This window comes from Hemiscyllium ocellatum, chromosome 25 (genome assembly GCF_020745735.1).
Source record: "Hemiscyllium ocellatum isolate sHemOce1 chromosome 25, sHemOce1.pat.X.cur, whole genome shotgun sequence".
Lineage (NCBI taxonomy): Eukaryota > Metazoa > Chordata > Chondrichthyes > Orectolobiformes > Hemiscylliidae > Hemiscyllium > Hemiscyllium ocellatum.
This window is the reverse complement of record NC_083425.1, coordinates 25,391,991-25,405,508: the sequence shown is the minus strand read 5'-3', so window position 1 is coordinate 25,405,508 and position 13,518 is coordinate 25,391,991. Positions and strand designations below refer to the sequence as shown.

General features: G+C 38.3%; 1 protein-coding gene across 1 annotated transcript in view; it reads right to left on the bottom strand.

Annotated features, from left to right (window-relative positions):
- sdk2b (sidekick cell adhesion molecule 2b) overlaps positions 1-13,518 on the bottom strand; it is a 469,615-nt gene that overhangs the window by 234,916 nt on the left and 221,181 nt on the right. The window contains exons 21-24 of the mRNA XM_060844513.1: positions 6,472-6,570; positions 5,449-5,640; positions 3,999-4,120; positions 2,364-2,473 (exon numbers count right to left, since the gene is read on the bottom strand). Coding sequence (XP_060700496.1) covers positions 2,364-2,473; positions 3,999-4,120; positions 5,449-5,640; positions 6,472-6,570 — 523 coding nt within the window. The remainder of the gene's footprint in view (positions 1-2,363; positions 2,474-3,998; positions 4,121-5,448; positions 5,641-6,471; positions 6,571-13,518) is intronic.

Below are 13,518 nucleotides of genomic sequence, written 5' to 3'. Positions count from 1 at the left end.
AACTCAATGAAAATCAGTTGATTTCTGTATTAAGTGTTTAATTTACAATGTCAGTTGCTTGACTGTGCAGCATGTCTCAATGACTACTGCCCAGTGTCCCTAACTTGGGTGGTCATGAAGTGCTTTGAAAGGCTGATCATGGCATTAATCAACTCTAGCCTGCCCACTACTCTTGACCCACTCCAATTTGCCTATCGGACCAACAGATCCACTTCAGATGCCATATCACTTGCCCTTCAGTCCTCCCTAAAACATCTTGACACCAAGAACAGCGACGTAAGAATCCTACTCATTGACAATAGTTTAGCCTTCAACACTATTATCCCCTCGAGACTGATCACTAAATTTACTGATCTCAGACTAAGCTCCACTCTCTGCAACTGTTTCCTCAGTTTTCTGACCCACAGGCCACAATCAGTAAAGACTGGGACAATATTTCATTGTCTCTAACACTCAACATTGCAGCCCCCCAGGGGTGCGTACTCAGCCCCCTCCCTACTGTGTTCACTCTTCTTCAGGCAGCTGAGGAAATTTGGCATGACAGCAAAAACCCTGCTAACTTTTACTTGTGCGCCATCTTGAGTATTCTGTCTGGATATATCACTGCCTGGTATGGCAACAGTATCACTCAAGATTGGATAGGGTTACGGAGAGTGGTGAACAATCACAAAGGCCAACCTCCCATCGATAGAATCCATCTACCAGGCCCGCTGTCAAGGAAAGGCCGCCAGCATTCTTAAAGATCCATCCCACCCTGGCAATGTTTTTCTACAACCTCGACCATCGGGGAGAAGGTACAGAAGCCTAAAAACACACACCAGCCAATTTTGTAACAGTTTCTACCCTGCTGTTGTTAGAATACTGAATGGACTCACAAACTCTTAACATTCACCTGTACCTGTGCTTTTGTTTTTGCCGCTGGTTACCTACTATTTACTATCTATGCTACTTAACTCCGTAATCTGCTTGTATTGCTCGAAAGACAAAGATTTTCACTGTGCCTCGGTACACGTGACAATAAATTCAATTCAATTCAATTGACTAAGTGGAAAGTTGATAGCTGTATGCTTTCCTTCTTCTGAGCACTCTACAACCCCCTGTCACTTTGTCAAATTCTGATTTCAGTCATCTCCAGGAGAGTACTGCTCCTTCCTTTAATCTGTGTTTCTTTCACTACCTTTTCATTATCTGACTAAGTGCCATCCAACAACTTTTACTTATTTCTAATATTTTGCAAAGTAAAGCATTAATTTGGATATTTGCAGGAAGGGATTAGTAAGTGGAAGGGTCAACACTCCAGGCATCTCAATTCTAGCTGTGGTCCATCCTCACCACCATCTTTATTTTACTCAATCTAGTCATAGAATTCTGTTTCCACAGCTGACACCATATTGCTCACACTCAAAACTTTTGTTGTGATACAGTTTGGACCTGCTGTGTATTTTCACTTTTTAATTCAATTTTATATTTTGAACTTCTTCATGGTACACGATTATAATTGGAAATACCTGAGCAATGAATAGATGAACATTCAAGGTGTGAATATGTTAAATTACTTTCTGAACAGTGTTAAGTATCTTCAACAAAAAGCTCCATTTAAGTATTTGAAAATATATCTTCAGAGCATCTAAAATATATTGAATGTGCATGGAGACATTCTCTAGCCTTGGGCAGATTTGCAGCAGCCTCATTGATTGTAGTGCATTTTTCATAAGTTAAATCACTAAATTCAGACAGACAGATTCTACTTTGGCTCAGCACTTTTGTTGAAAAATGTCTTGATGTGGATTTGTATGAAAAATCCAGTTTTGGGAAGGGCATGTGTGTTCTGGCCATCTAAAATTAAGTTACATTTGAAAAATGCATTGGATCCTTAGGCTGGGGTGGGATATTTTTGCATCTCAGTGATTTGTGGCAGACAGTGGGAAGACATGGATTGCGCCCATGATTTCAAGCATGATGAATGTCTGGACTTGACCTTGTCTTTTTATGGAAATGCTTTCTCAGTGTGGGAAGCAACATCCCTCGTTTTGGATAGCTCTCATAAACCAGGAATTACCCAGCTATATTCAAAATGCAGAATTATCACCTTTTTTTTAATCCATCCTTTCAAGTGGGAAAGATATTTGCCATGACAAGGAGACGATACTGGGAATGAAGCTGAAGGGAAGAGAGCTTACAAAAAGAAGTAATTAGATCACATCTTTCGAAAATGCAATACTTCTCCTTGACGTATCTGTTATGACTTTGGGCCAACTTGAATTTCCAATGCAATATGAATGGACAAATGTTTATCTCTCCTCAGTAATATATGGTTACTATACAAATCCTGAAGGTATTGGAAAAAAGACAGTAAGTTGTACCTGTAATGTGTGAATGGATTGAGGTTGGGAACCTCCAGTGATCGAGCATCAGGCTGATTGGCCACCTGATGAACAAGAAGCCACTCTTCATGATCGCCTATAACACCAACCTGAGATAAGGGAGGAAGGTAATAATTGTCAGAATACTAGTCAGTCTTCAATGGAGTAATTATCATAGAGTCATAGAGTCATACAGCACGGAAACATTCCCCTCAGTCTAACTTGTCCATGCCGACCATGTTCCCTAACCAAACTAGTCCCACCTGCCTGCTCTTCAATACACTTCACAATTTCACACTCATGATGGAATACAGAACTGATTAAGACTCAGTGCCATAAAAGATAACAGATTTTGAAAGCAACTACATAAGAAAAATGGATACATGATTGAAAAAAAAACTGTTGTTAATATTCCTACTTGACTGCTTAATCACTTACACAGAGCTGCTCACAACTTTTCTCATTGTTCTCAAACTGAAAGACAGGAATGTGCTCATCATGATGGATACAGTCAAATTAAAGTGGAGAATCTTTTCACTGGTTATTTCAAGTTCACAATTCTACTAGGGCTGTTAGTGTTTAAAAGAATGCATCATCTCTAAATTAAATGACAGAGCTACATCACAAGATTTTACATTTTTCAACAAAAACAAGTTTTGTTTGATTCATTTTAATATACAATAAATAAGCACTATGAATTTAACACCATGGTTTGTAACTACGCATTTTATGAACTCATTTTATGAAACTTTTCTTGTTTCTTCACTTTAAATAGATCCCTTTTCTTACAAAATCTTGAAGGTTCATTCATTTTTCCAGCACCAACCTAAAGGTGTGCCATACATGTCCAGAATTTATTTTAAGTTTCCTCAGTAGTTCAGCTATTCCTCAAGGTAAAATTGCATGGGATTATTTTCATTAAATTTTGACTCAGCAATCCTTCAATTTTCTTTAAAAACCTCATGAGTTTAGATTCTTCAGCTCCTTTTCATGGTTTTAGATAAACAACGACTGATTTTATCCAATCTGTTCCTATACCTTTTATATAGCTCTTTCCAAGTAAACTACTCGCACGGCTCTATGAGGACCACATCATATTCCAAGCTAAAGTCAACCTTGAAGCGATGAAATCCAAACTGAACTGCTTAACTTTATTGGTAAGCACACAGAGAACAAAAAAAAATCTTCTAACCAAAGCTCTAATCTGAATCAGCATCTCCATGGCAATGTGACACATTTTGGATGATTTGGACAGAAAGGCAAACAAATTATTTTGCCTTCAACACTACTTTTTCATTCTACATGAATAATTTCCAAGTCTGATAAATTCTAGACTCCTGGGCTCTATTGCAAGCTTAAAGATAGATCATTATTCAAGTGTTGCACTATCAAGTGCAAACAGAGGCTAAAGTCTGACAACCTATGCCCTTGTTTCAATTGCATTTAGTAAGAGGATTTTTTAAACCACTTTCTCAAGTAGGTGCTTCCATTTTCTACAATTAAAATTTTAATTCATAAAACTAAGGTTATATTCTAAAGTATGTGAATTATTAACAAGATTTTCACAATGTTCACAAATAATCACCATTTCACATTCCCTTCATTGCGAACTGTAAATTTTTGTGTCCACTTTACCTGAGCTTCCACCAGCCACCGGGAAATGGAGGTTTTACCATCATAGCCAGGTCTAAACTGAAGAGTTACTGTGCGAGGACCAATGTTCGAGATGGCTATATTTGTGGGAGACCCAGGCAATTCTGTTGAAATAAGACAGATGATGTGATAATAAATAAAGTGTTTTAAAAAGGGTAAGAAAAGAAATCCATTAAATTTTCATTAAATTTTGGCTCAGCAATCCTTCAATTTTCTTTAAAAACCTCATGAGTTTAGATTCTTCAGCTCCTTTTCATGGTTTTAGATAAACAACGACTGCTTTATCCAATCTGTTCCTATACCTTTTATATAGCTCTTTCCAAATAAACATCCAAAATTGAATTTTAGAATGTCCATAACATCAGGCACAATTGTATATTTCTCCCACTTTCCTTGAAGTATAACAAAGCTGACAGTATTTCCCTTAAGGTGGCAAGTTAAGTTTCTCAGACAATGATTCACAAGACTGTTTTCTGATTACGAGGCAATCAATTAAGGATTGTTGAATCTCCAGTCTTTTAACTGTTGCTGGTAGAGGTTCAAATGTATGGGTTGAGTTCTGGATTTGTCCATTCATGTTTGACCAGGGATAACTAAGATAAATCTCCTAGCTGCTGACAGAAAGACAGTGATATTTCATTTATCTGCTCGACAAAAGACCACCAAATAACATATCTAAAAATGTTCCTGTGAAGGACGACAATATACATTATGCCTTGAGGAAAAATATAATACATCCCAAAGTCATAATTAAAGAAAACATATTTCTAAATGTTTCTCTAATAGAGCATTTTATATGAAGCAAAATGTAGAACCGTACTTAATAAAAGAATTTTCATGTTTGTTTTTCAAATCTTTATTCCATCTTTGTTTATTTCAGGATTTCCTTGCCTTAAGTTATCTTCTAAAACTGTCCTCCTTTTGACCATGTACAACTCCAAAACAGATCATCAGGCGGGACAACATCACTCGTGCTACATCTTTATTGTTTTGGGGCTGAAAGCAATTTTTAATAATTGCACTTACAAAAATGTCAATTGGATATTGAATTATTACATTAAACATTTGCAAAGTTAAATTTTCATTGAATTAGTTTTGGTGAATTGATGAGTGAATAATTGCATCATTTTATTGTCTGGATTTCACCTTTATCAACACTTGATGGCAGCACATGGAAAGTGGATTTGGCAGTTGAGAAATAAGTCACGATAGCACTGTAAAGGTTATATTTTGTGTTTATATATTTGTATAAAATGGGTACTTTCACAAATAATTTACATTATAAAGTCAAATGATGACTTTATCAACGAAAACCAATGAGTTTGTGCGGTTTCAAGTTAATTAATCACCATTTTAGAATAATGAAGATGCTGATCATCATTATTTACTCATGCAAATGTGTCAGGATAACCAATGTAGGTATGCTTCATACCTGGAGGAACTCCTGAGGATATGGTAGATGAGGAAGTTTGACCCTGTCCCTTGGACGTCATGGCTGCTACTTCAATGGTATACGTCGTGAGAGCAGTCAGTCCAGTAACACGGTACTCTAATGTCACATTAGGTAAGTAGTGGGTCACACGTGTGTTAGTACGATTATACTCTTCCCAAGAAATGCGATAACCTAGACACAAAACAACAGTGAAAGCAATTAAGTTATTTGTTCATAATCCTTTGTATCCGACTGTAATAAAAATGAAATTCATTCAATTATTTTGAGCATTGCAATTTTAGATAAGATAGTAAACCAGAGACACAAAACTTGCGGTATCTTTCTATGAAAACAGAGAGATCATTGACTAATCCTGGAGAATTATTACACTCTCTAGGGTTGTTTCATTTGTAATGGAAACTTAAAATGTGCTAATTATTTTCTTATCATAAAAATATGCTTGAAAAAGTGCTATACAAATGCAAGCAGTACATAATCTGAAACCATGCAAGTAAAAGAAAAGTACTGCAGATGCTGAAAATCTGAAATAAACAGAAAGAAAATGCTGGAGAAATTCAGCAGGTTCGATAGAATCTGTGGACAATGACTCGAAACACCTAACTCTGTTCTTTCTCTTCACAGATGCTGCCAGCGCTGCTGAGTCTATCCAGCTTTTTCTGCTTCTATAATCTGAAAACTGTGGTGTCTAAAATGGCTATCCCATATAAGTACTGCAATAAATTAATTAGCCTGACATGTATCTAAAAAAATCCACAAATTAAACTCCTCTAAAATCAATAAATATCATACAGGCTTTTTCTCCTCTTTCATTTTGTATTATTTTATCTACTTTTGCATGAATTAATACGTCTCATCTTCCAATGTACCAAAAAAAACTCTAGAAAGGAGATTCCTCTTCTGTGAATTAACCATGAGGTGAGCTGCAGGGCAAAGATATCCACTTAGGTTGGGGAAATTCATTCGAAAAAAGACAAAATAGTATCATTCTTCTGAAAGTCTGACCTGTGAGAATTCCATTTTTCTCATGTGGTTCTCTCCAGCTGACTTTCAAAGAGGTGTCCAGGATCTCTGTGAAACTGAGATGTCCAATTGGACCAGGATCTGAAGAAAATAGTAAAGTGATTATTTTCGGGCATCTTCACCTGGACCCTCAAACATCAAGTTACAATTGCCATAGTAAATGTACAGGCACAATAACAGTGTAATGTTGTACAGTCTGAATACAGTTTTCTCCAACCTTTGTTCTACTATTTTGGCTATCCAGTTCAACAGTTTTTGTTCTGCTCAACACGTAGCAATGGAGTTTCAGAGGGATAGCCTTTCCAAGACTAATGAGTTTTTATTTACATCAGGACAGTTTATTACTGAAGAAAGCAATCAATCGTGCATTAATGTTTCAGTTAGACACATCTGGATTTGGTATTTTTTTTCATTAGCTTAAGGGAAACTCCCATAACTTAAAAGAAAAGTTCAGACCAGTTCTATAGAAATCTTGAATGAAGATTAATGTGTAAAGTGGTACTCCTAAGAAGAGGAGAAAATAGTAAAAGTAGATTATATTATAGTCAGGAGTTCAGGTCCAGATCATAACTACTTGGAATAAGTTATTTGAAACTGAGAACAATTAAGCTCGGACGGATGAACGTTCCAAAGGAGGTTATCAGATGTTCCGAAGTGGATGTAGAAATCACAGTTAAATTAAGCCGAGAGGCAGTTTTCACTTTTGCGAGTACAAGTATGCATTTAGGTACAATGGTAGTGTTTAGGTGATTTATAAAGAATGTTTATGAGATTAATGCTGTTGCAGAGTATTTCAAAATCTTTAAACGTATACTACATGTAAATTGTCTGGTTTATTCTATTCATCTTCATTTCTTTTGTTTAATAAACCTCCCTTTCATTGTTAAAACCTACTCTGTAATATTGCATGCTTTCAGTGCAAAATTGCCTCATTCAGATTTCAATCTGAGGTCTGACTTTCCAGGAGATTCATCAGCTGGGATCATCACATGTGCAGAGCAAGTTTTGCCTAGAGACAGACTGTTGATTGGTTTGTACAATCAGGACCCGTTGTGAAGGTCAGGAGTTGTCAGCATGACAAGAACTTTCTGACTGGCTCCATGGCAGGTAGACAGAGTGTGTATGAAAAATACAGAGGCAGCAGCCTTCAGACTGCAAGAGACACAGGGGATTCTCTCTCTCTCTCTCTCTCTCTCTCTCTATGTGCAGTGAAGCAATCAGAAACTAAAAGATTGCTAGCTCTTCATAGAGTCATACAACAGGCCGTTCAGCTCACCATGTCTATGCGGATCAACAAACACTAAATTACACTAATCCCATTTTCTTGCACTTGGTCCACAGCCTATTGCGCCCTGGTGTCTTGTACTCATCTAGATGCTTCTTAAATGTTGCTAGATTACTTGCCTCCACCACCCTCTCAGGCAGTATATATCTATCATCCTTTTTGTTAAAACATTCTCCTCAGATCTCCTCTAAGCCATTTGCTCCTCACCTTAAGCATAGGTCCTCTGATCTTAGGCATGTCTGCCTTGCGGAAGAGATTCTTACAAACAATCCTGTCTAAGCCGATCAGAATTTTGTACAACCTCAATCAGATCCTTCCTCAACTTCCTCTACTTCAAGAAAAACTAACCAAACCTGACCAGTCTAGTCCTCATAACAGGGACTGTTCATCCCAAGCAACATCCTGGTGAATCTCCTCTGCACCCTCTCTCATGACTTCTGCAAAAAAACTGAGAGAATCTGAAAATAAGGAGATTGGCAGAAAGAAAATCTTAGAAAAAACAAAATGGATAGCTCCTTGAATCCTGTGGGCTGGTGCTGGACCAACTGCAATTAAAGGGATTAATGTAGTCATGTGTTGGTTAACATAGACATGGTGGGCCAACTGACCTCTTTCTGTGCTGTATGACATTAATTGTTCATTTTTTCTATCACTGGTTAGAGACAACAGCAAGCAACAACTGATGGAGAGAAGAACTAGCTATCTTTTAGTTTTGATTGCTTCACTGCACAGAGAGAGAGAGAGAGAGAGAGGTACCCTTGTCTCTTTTGCAGTCTGGAGGCTGCTGTCCCCGTATTGTTCACACACACTCTGTTCACAGTATTTTTTCTGCACCTGTAACATTTATGTTTGTTTGCTTGTTGTCTGTATAGACAAGAAGGAAGATAGAGCTTTAATTAGTAAAGTTAAAGACTGATTAGGGATAGTCAACATCGCTTTATGCGTGAAAAATCATGTCTCACAAACTTGATTGAGTTTTTTGAAGAAGTAACAAAGAAGATTGATGAGGGCAGAGCAGTAATTTGATCTACATGGACTTCAGTAAGACGTTCGACAAGGTTCCCCATGGGAGACTGATTAGCAAGTTTAGATCTCATGGAATAGAGGGAGAACGAGCCATTTGGATACAGAACTGGCTCAAAGGTAGACGACAAAGGGTGGTGGAGGGTTGTTTTTCAGACTGGAGGACTGTGACCAGTGGATTGTCACAAGGATCGGTGCTAGGTCCTCTACGTTTTGTCATTTACATAAATGATTTGGATGCATGCATCTGTAAGAATAATAGGGTGGTTATGGTAGGGGATGTTAACTTTCCAAACATCAACTGGGACTGCCATAGTGTTAAAGGTTTAGATGGAGAGGAATTTCTTAAGTGTGTACAAGACAATTTTCTGATTCAGTATGTGGATGTACCTACTAGAGAAGGTGCAAACTTTGACCTACTCTTGGGAAATAAGGCAGGGCAGGTGACTGAGGTGTCAGTGGGGGAGCATTTTGGGGCCAGCGACCATAATTCTATTCGTTTTAAAATAGTGATGGAAAAGGATAGACTAGATCTAAAAATTGAAGTTCTAAATTGGAGAAAGGCCAATTTTGACGGTATTAGGCAAGAACTTTTGAAAGCTGATTGGAGACAGATGTTCGCAGGTAAAGGGACGGCTGAAAAATGGGAAGCCTTCAGAAATGAGATAATAAGAATCCAGAGAAAGTATATTCCTGTCAGGGTGAAAAGGAAGGCTGGTAGGTATAGGGAATGCTGGATGACCAAAGAAATTGAGAGTTTGGTTAAGAAAAAGAAGAAAGCATATGTCAGGTATAGACAGGATAGATCGAGTGAATCCTTAGAAGAGTATAAAGGAAGAAGGAGTATACTTAAGAGGGAAATCAGAAGGGCAAAACGGGGACATGAGATAGCTTTGGCAAATAGAATTAAGGAGAATCCAAAGGGTTTTTAAAAATATATTAAGGTCAAAAGGGTAACTAGGGAGAGAATAGGGCCCCTCAAAAATCAGCAAGGCGGCCTTTGTGTGGAGCCACAGAAAATGGGAGAGATACTAAATGAATATTTTGCATCTGTATTTACTGTGGAAAAGGATATGGAAGATATAGACTGTAGGGAAATAGATTGTGACATCTTGCAAAATGTCCAGATTACAGAGGAGGAAGCGCTGGATGTCTTGAAACTAAATCCCCAGGACCTGATCAGGCGTACCTGAGAACTCGGTGGGAAGCTAGAAAACTGATTGCTGCGCACTCTTGCTGAGATATTTGTATCATCGATAGTCACAGGTGAGGTGCCGGAAGACTGGAGTTTGGCAAACATGGTGCCACTGTTTAAGAAGGGCAGTAAAGACAAGCCAGGGAACTATAGACCGGTGAGCCTGACCTCGGTGGTGGGCAAGTTGTTGGAGGATGTACATGTATTTGGAAAGGCAAGAACTGATTCGGGATAGTCAACATGGCTTTGTGCTAGGAAATCAGGTCTCACAAACTTGGTTGAGTTTTTTCAAGAAGTAACAAAGAAGATTGATGAAGGCAGAGCAGTAGATGTGATCTATATGGGCTTCAATGGGAGCCTGATTAGCAAGGTTAGATCCCTTGGAATACAGGGAGAACTAGCCATTTGGATGCAGAACTGGCTCAAAGGTAGAAGACAGAGGGTGGTGGAAGAGGGTTGTTTTTCAGACTGGAGGCCTGTGACCAGTGGAGTGCCACAAGGATCGGTGCTGGGCCCTCTACCTTTTGTCATTTACATAAATGAATTGGATACGAGCATAAGAGATACAGTTAGTGAGTTTGCATATGACACCAAAATTGGAGGTGGAGTGGACAGCGAAGAGGGTTATCTCAGATTACAACAGGATCTGGACCAGAGGGGCCAATGGGCTGAGAAGTGGCTGATGGAGGTGAAATCAGATAAATGCGAGGTGTTGCATTTTGGGAAAGCAAGCCTTAGCAGGATTTATACGCTTAATGGTAAGGTCCTAGGGAGTGTTGCTGAACAAAGAGACCTTGGAGTGCAGGTTCATAGCTCCTTGAAAGTGGAGTCACAGGTAGATAGGATAGTGAAGAAGGCGTTTGGTATGCTTTCCTTTATTGGTCGGAGTATTGAATACAGAGGTTGGGAGGTCATGTTGCGGCTGTACAGGACATTGGTTAGGCCACTGTTGGAATATTGCGTGCAATTCTGGTCTCCTTCCTATCAGAAACATGTTGTGAAACTTGAAAGGGTTCAGAAAAGATTTACAAGGATGTTGCCATGGTTGGAGGATTTGAACTATAGGGAGAGGCTCAACAGGCTGGGGCTGTTTTCCCTGCAGCGTCGGAGGCTGAGGGGTGACCTTACAGAGGTTTACAAAATTATGAGGGGCATGGATAGGATAAATAGACAAAGTCTTTTCCCTGTGGTTGGGCAATCCAGAACTAGAGGGCATAGGTTTAGGGTGAGAGGGGAATGATATAAAAGAGATCTAAGGGGCAACTTTTTCACACAGAGGGTGGTACGTGTATGGAATGAGCTGCCAAAGGATGTGGTGGAGGCTGGTACAATTAAAACATTTAAGAGGCCTTTGGATGGGTATATGAATAGGAAGGGTTTGGAGGGATATGGGCCGGGTGCTGGCAGTGGGACTAGATTGGGTTGGGATACCTGGTCGGCATGGACAGGTTGTTTCCATGCTGTACATCTCTATGACTCTCTGACTATTATAAGTTGACAATTCCTACTTTGTTTTCCTGTGGTTAGAATTGATTTTTTACCGATAAATGATAGTTTCTAGTTAAGCATGGACACCTGGCTTGTTAATTTGAGTCCATCAGCAGGGTAAACTGGGAATTTTGAGTCACTTGATAAGCTCTAACTCTTGTAACAATCCTGGCAGTTGTGGAGCTTCAGCATCAGCACACTTTCCCATGTGGGTCTTGACAGGTTGATTGGTGCCTTTTATTGGTGAGAGATGTCAAGTCCACAAAGGCTACCAAATCATACTCAACTTCATCCTTGCTGTTTCAAGACAACTCATGATATATCCGCATAACTACTGCAATATTTTATCAGTTTCTATATTAAGTTTAATTGACTATGGTTTGAACACTCATTTATTAAATTGCTTCCATAGTTTCTAAGCTACATCTTTAAATTCCACTGCCCATCCTAGTTTAACTTTCTTAATTTGCAGTGAATTTCAGAATCAAAGTCATTGATATAAATTAGAAAAATTAAAGCTCGCAATATTGAACGCTGGGGAACTTTTCTAAACAGTTCACCCTATTCAAAGACAAACTTTCTAACCTTTGCCTTCAAGGTATTTTCTCACTGAGAGTTGAATTATGCCTTGAATCCCCAAAGCTTTGAACATCATTCATCATTGATAATATTTCATGTACAAATTTCTCAAAAAAAAGACAATTTCATAGGGTTTGATTTAGGTTCTCATATTTTCAATGAAATCAAGGAAGTTATACTAATGTAAGACTTTTGACAACTAAATCAATGCTGATTGTTGTTTATCAGTTTGTTGTGGCAGAAATAATTTGCTAATGTGGAATTGAACTAAGACAAGATTGCCTTCAGTTTTGTTGTCTTTTGAATATTGGCACAATATTAACCTGCATCCAATGTACTATTTTTCCACTGTCTGATGATTATCATTGCGGTTGTCAATGTCTTACAAATCTTCGCATTCTAAAGTAAATGCTATCAAGTCTGGGGATGTTTTTGCTTTCAGCCCATCGAAATGTCCTCTCATTACTCACCAAGTAATAATTCACCATACACAATTGTTGGCAGACTATTTGCTTTCAAGTAGTGTTATAGTTAAACCTAATTCCTCTTCACATGAAGGCAAACACTGTTTCCATTGGTGATCAGGAACAGTAACGCTATTTGATTTATGTGGGTGAAATGTTTTAGTTTAGGCAGATTAGTCAATATGGTGGTTATCTGTGTTGTAGCAAGACTGAACTATGTCATTCCACTTAATTACCAGTCTCATCTGCACGGCATTATCCAGTAATAAAGCAGAGCCTGGCATCTGCTGGCAAGAAACTAGGATCAAAGGAGGTTAAGTTGGACAGGCAATTTTACCTGGGCTTCTCTGGTGTTCTTCCTGGCTAAGATCAACCTTACTGCCGGTCTAAGAGTGGAAATTCCATCCCAATTTCCAGTATATAATAACTGCGTGGCTCAGGTATACAAACATTTAATAAAATGGCCTAACATATTTTAAGCTATTTGACCTGTGCTAATTCTGGAAGCATTGTAACCACAGGTTGACACAAGAGAAAAGTCTATCTATAACTTACACTCAACACAAAGCTCCAAATATCAATCAAGTTCATTGCTTGCAATTATATATACTACTTGTTGCATTTAATATAGAGAGTATATTTAGTACATTTTGAAAATCAAGGGATTTTCAGAACAATTCATTGCAATTTTGTCAAATAGCAGAATCTAGAACTTTATCAGTAATAAATCCATCCATCTTGTCATAGGGTCTCACAGCACAGAAACAGACCCTGCAGCCCGACTCGTTCATGCCAATCAGGTTTCCTAAACTGAAGCACTCCAATTTGCCTCTGTTTGGCACATATCCCTCTAAACCTTTCCTAGTTATGTACCATCCAAATTTATTTTAAATGTTGTAATTGTACTTGGCTCTACCAGTTCATTTGGCAGCTAGTTCCACATATGCAAACATCCTCTATGTGAAAAAGTTACCCCTCAGGTCCTTTTAAACCTT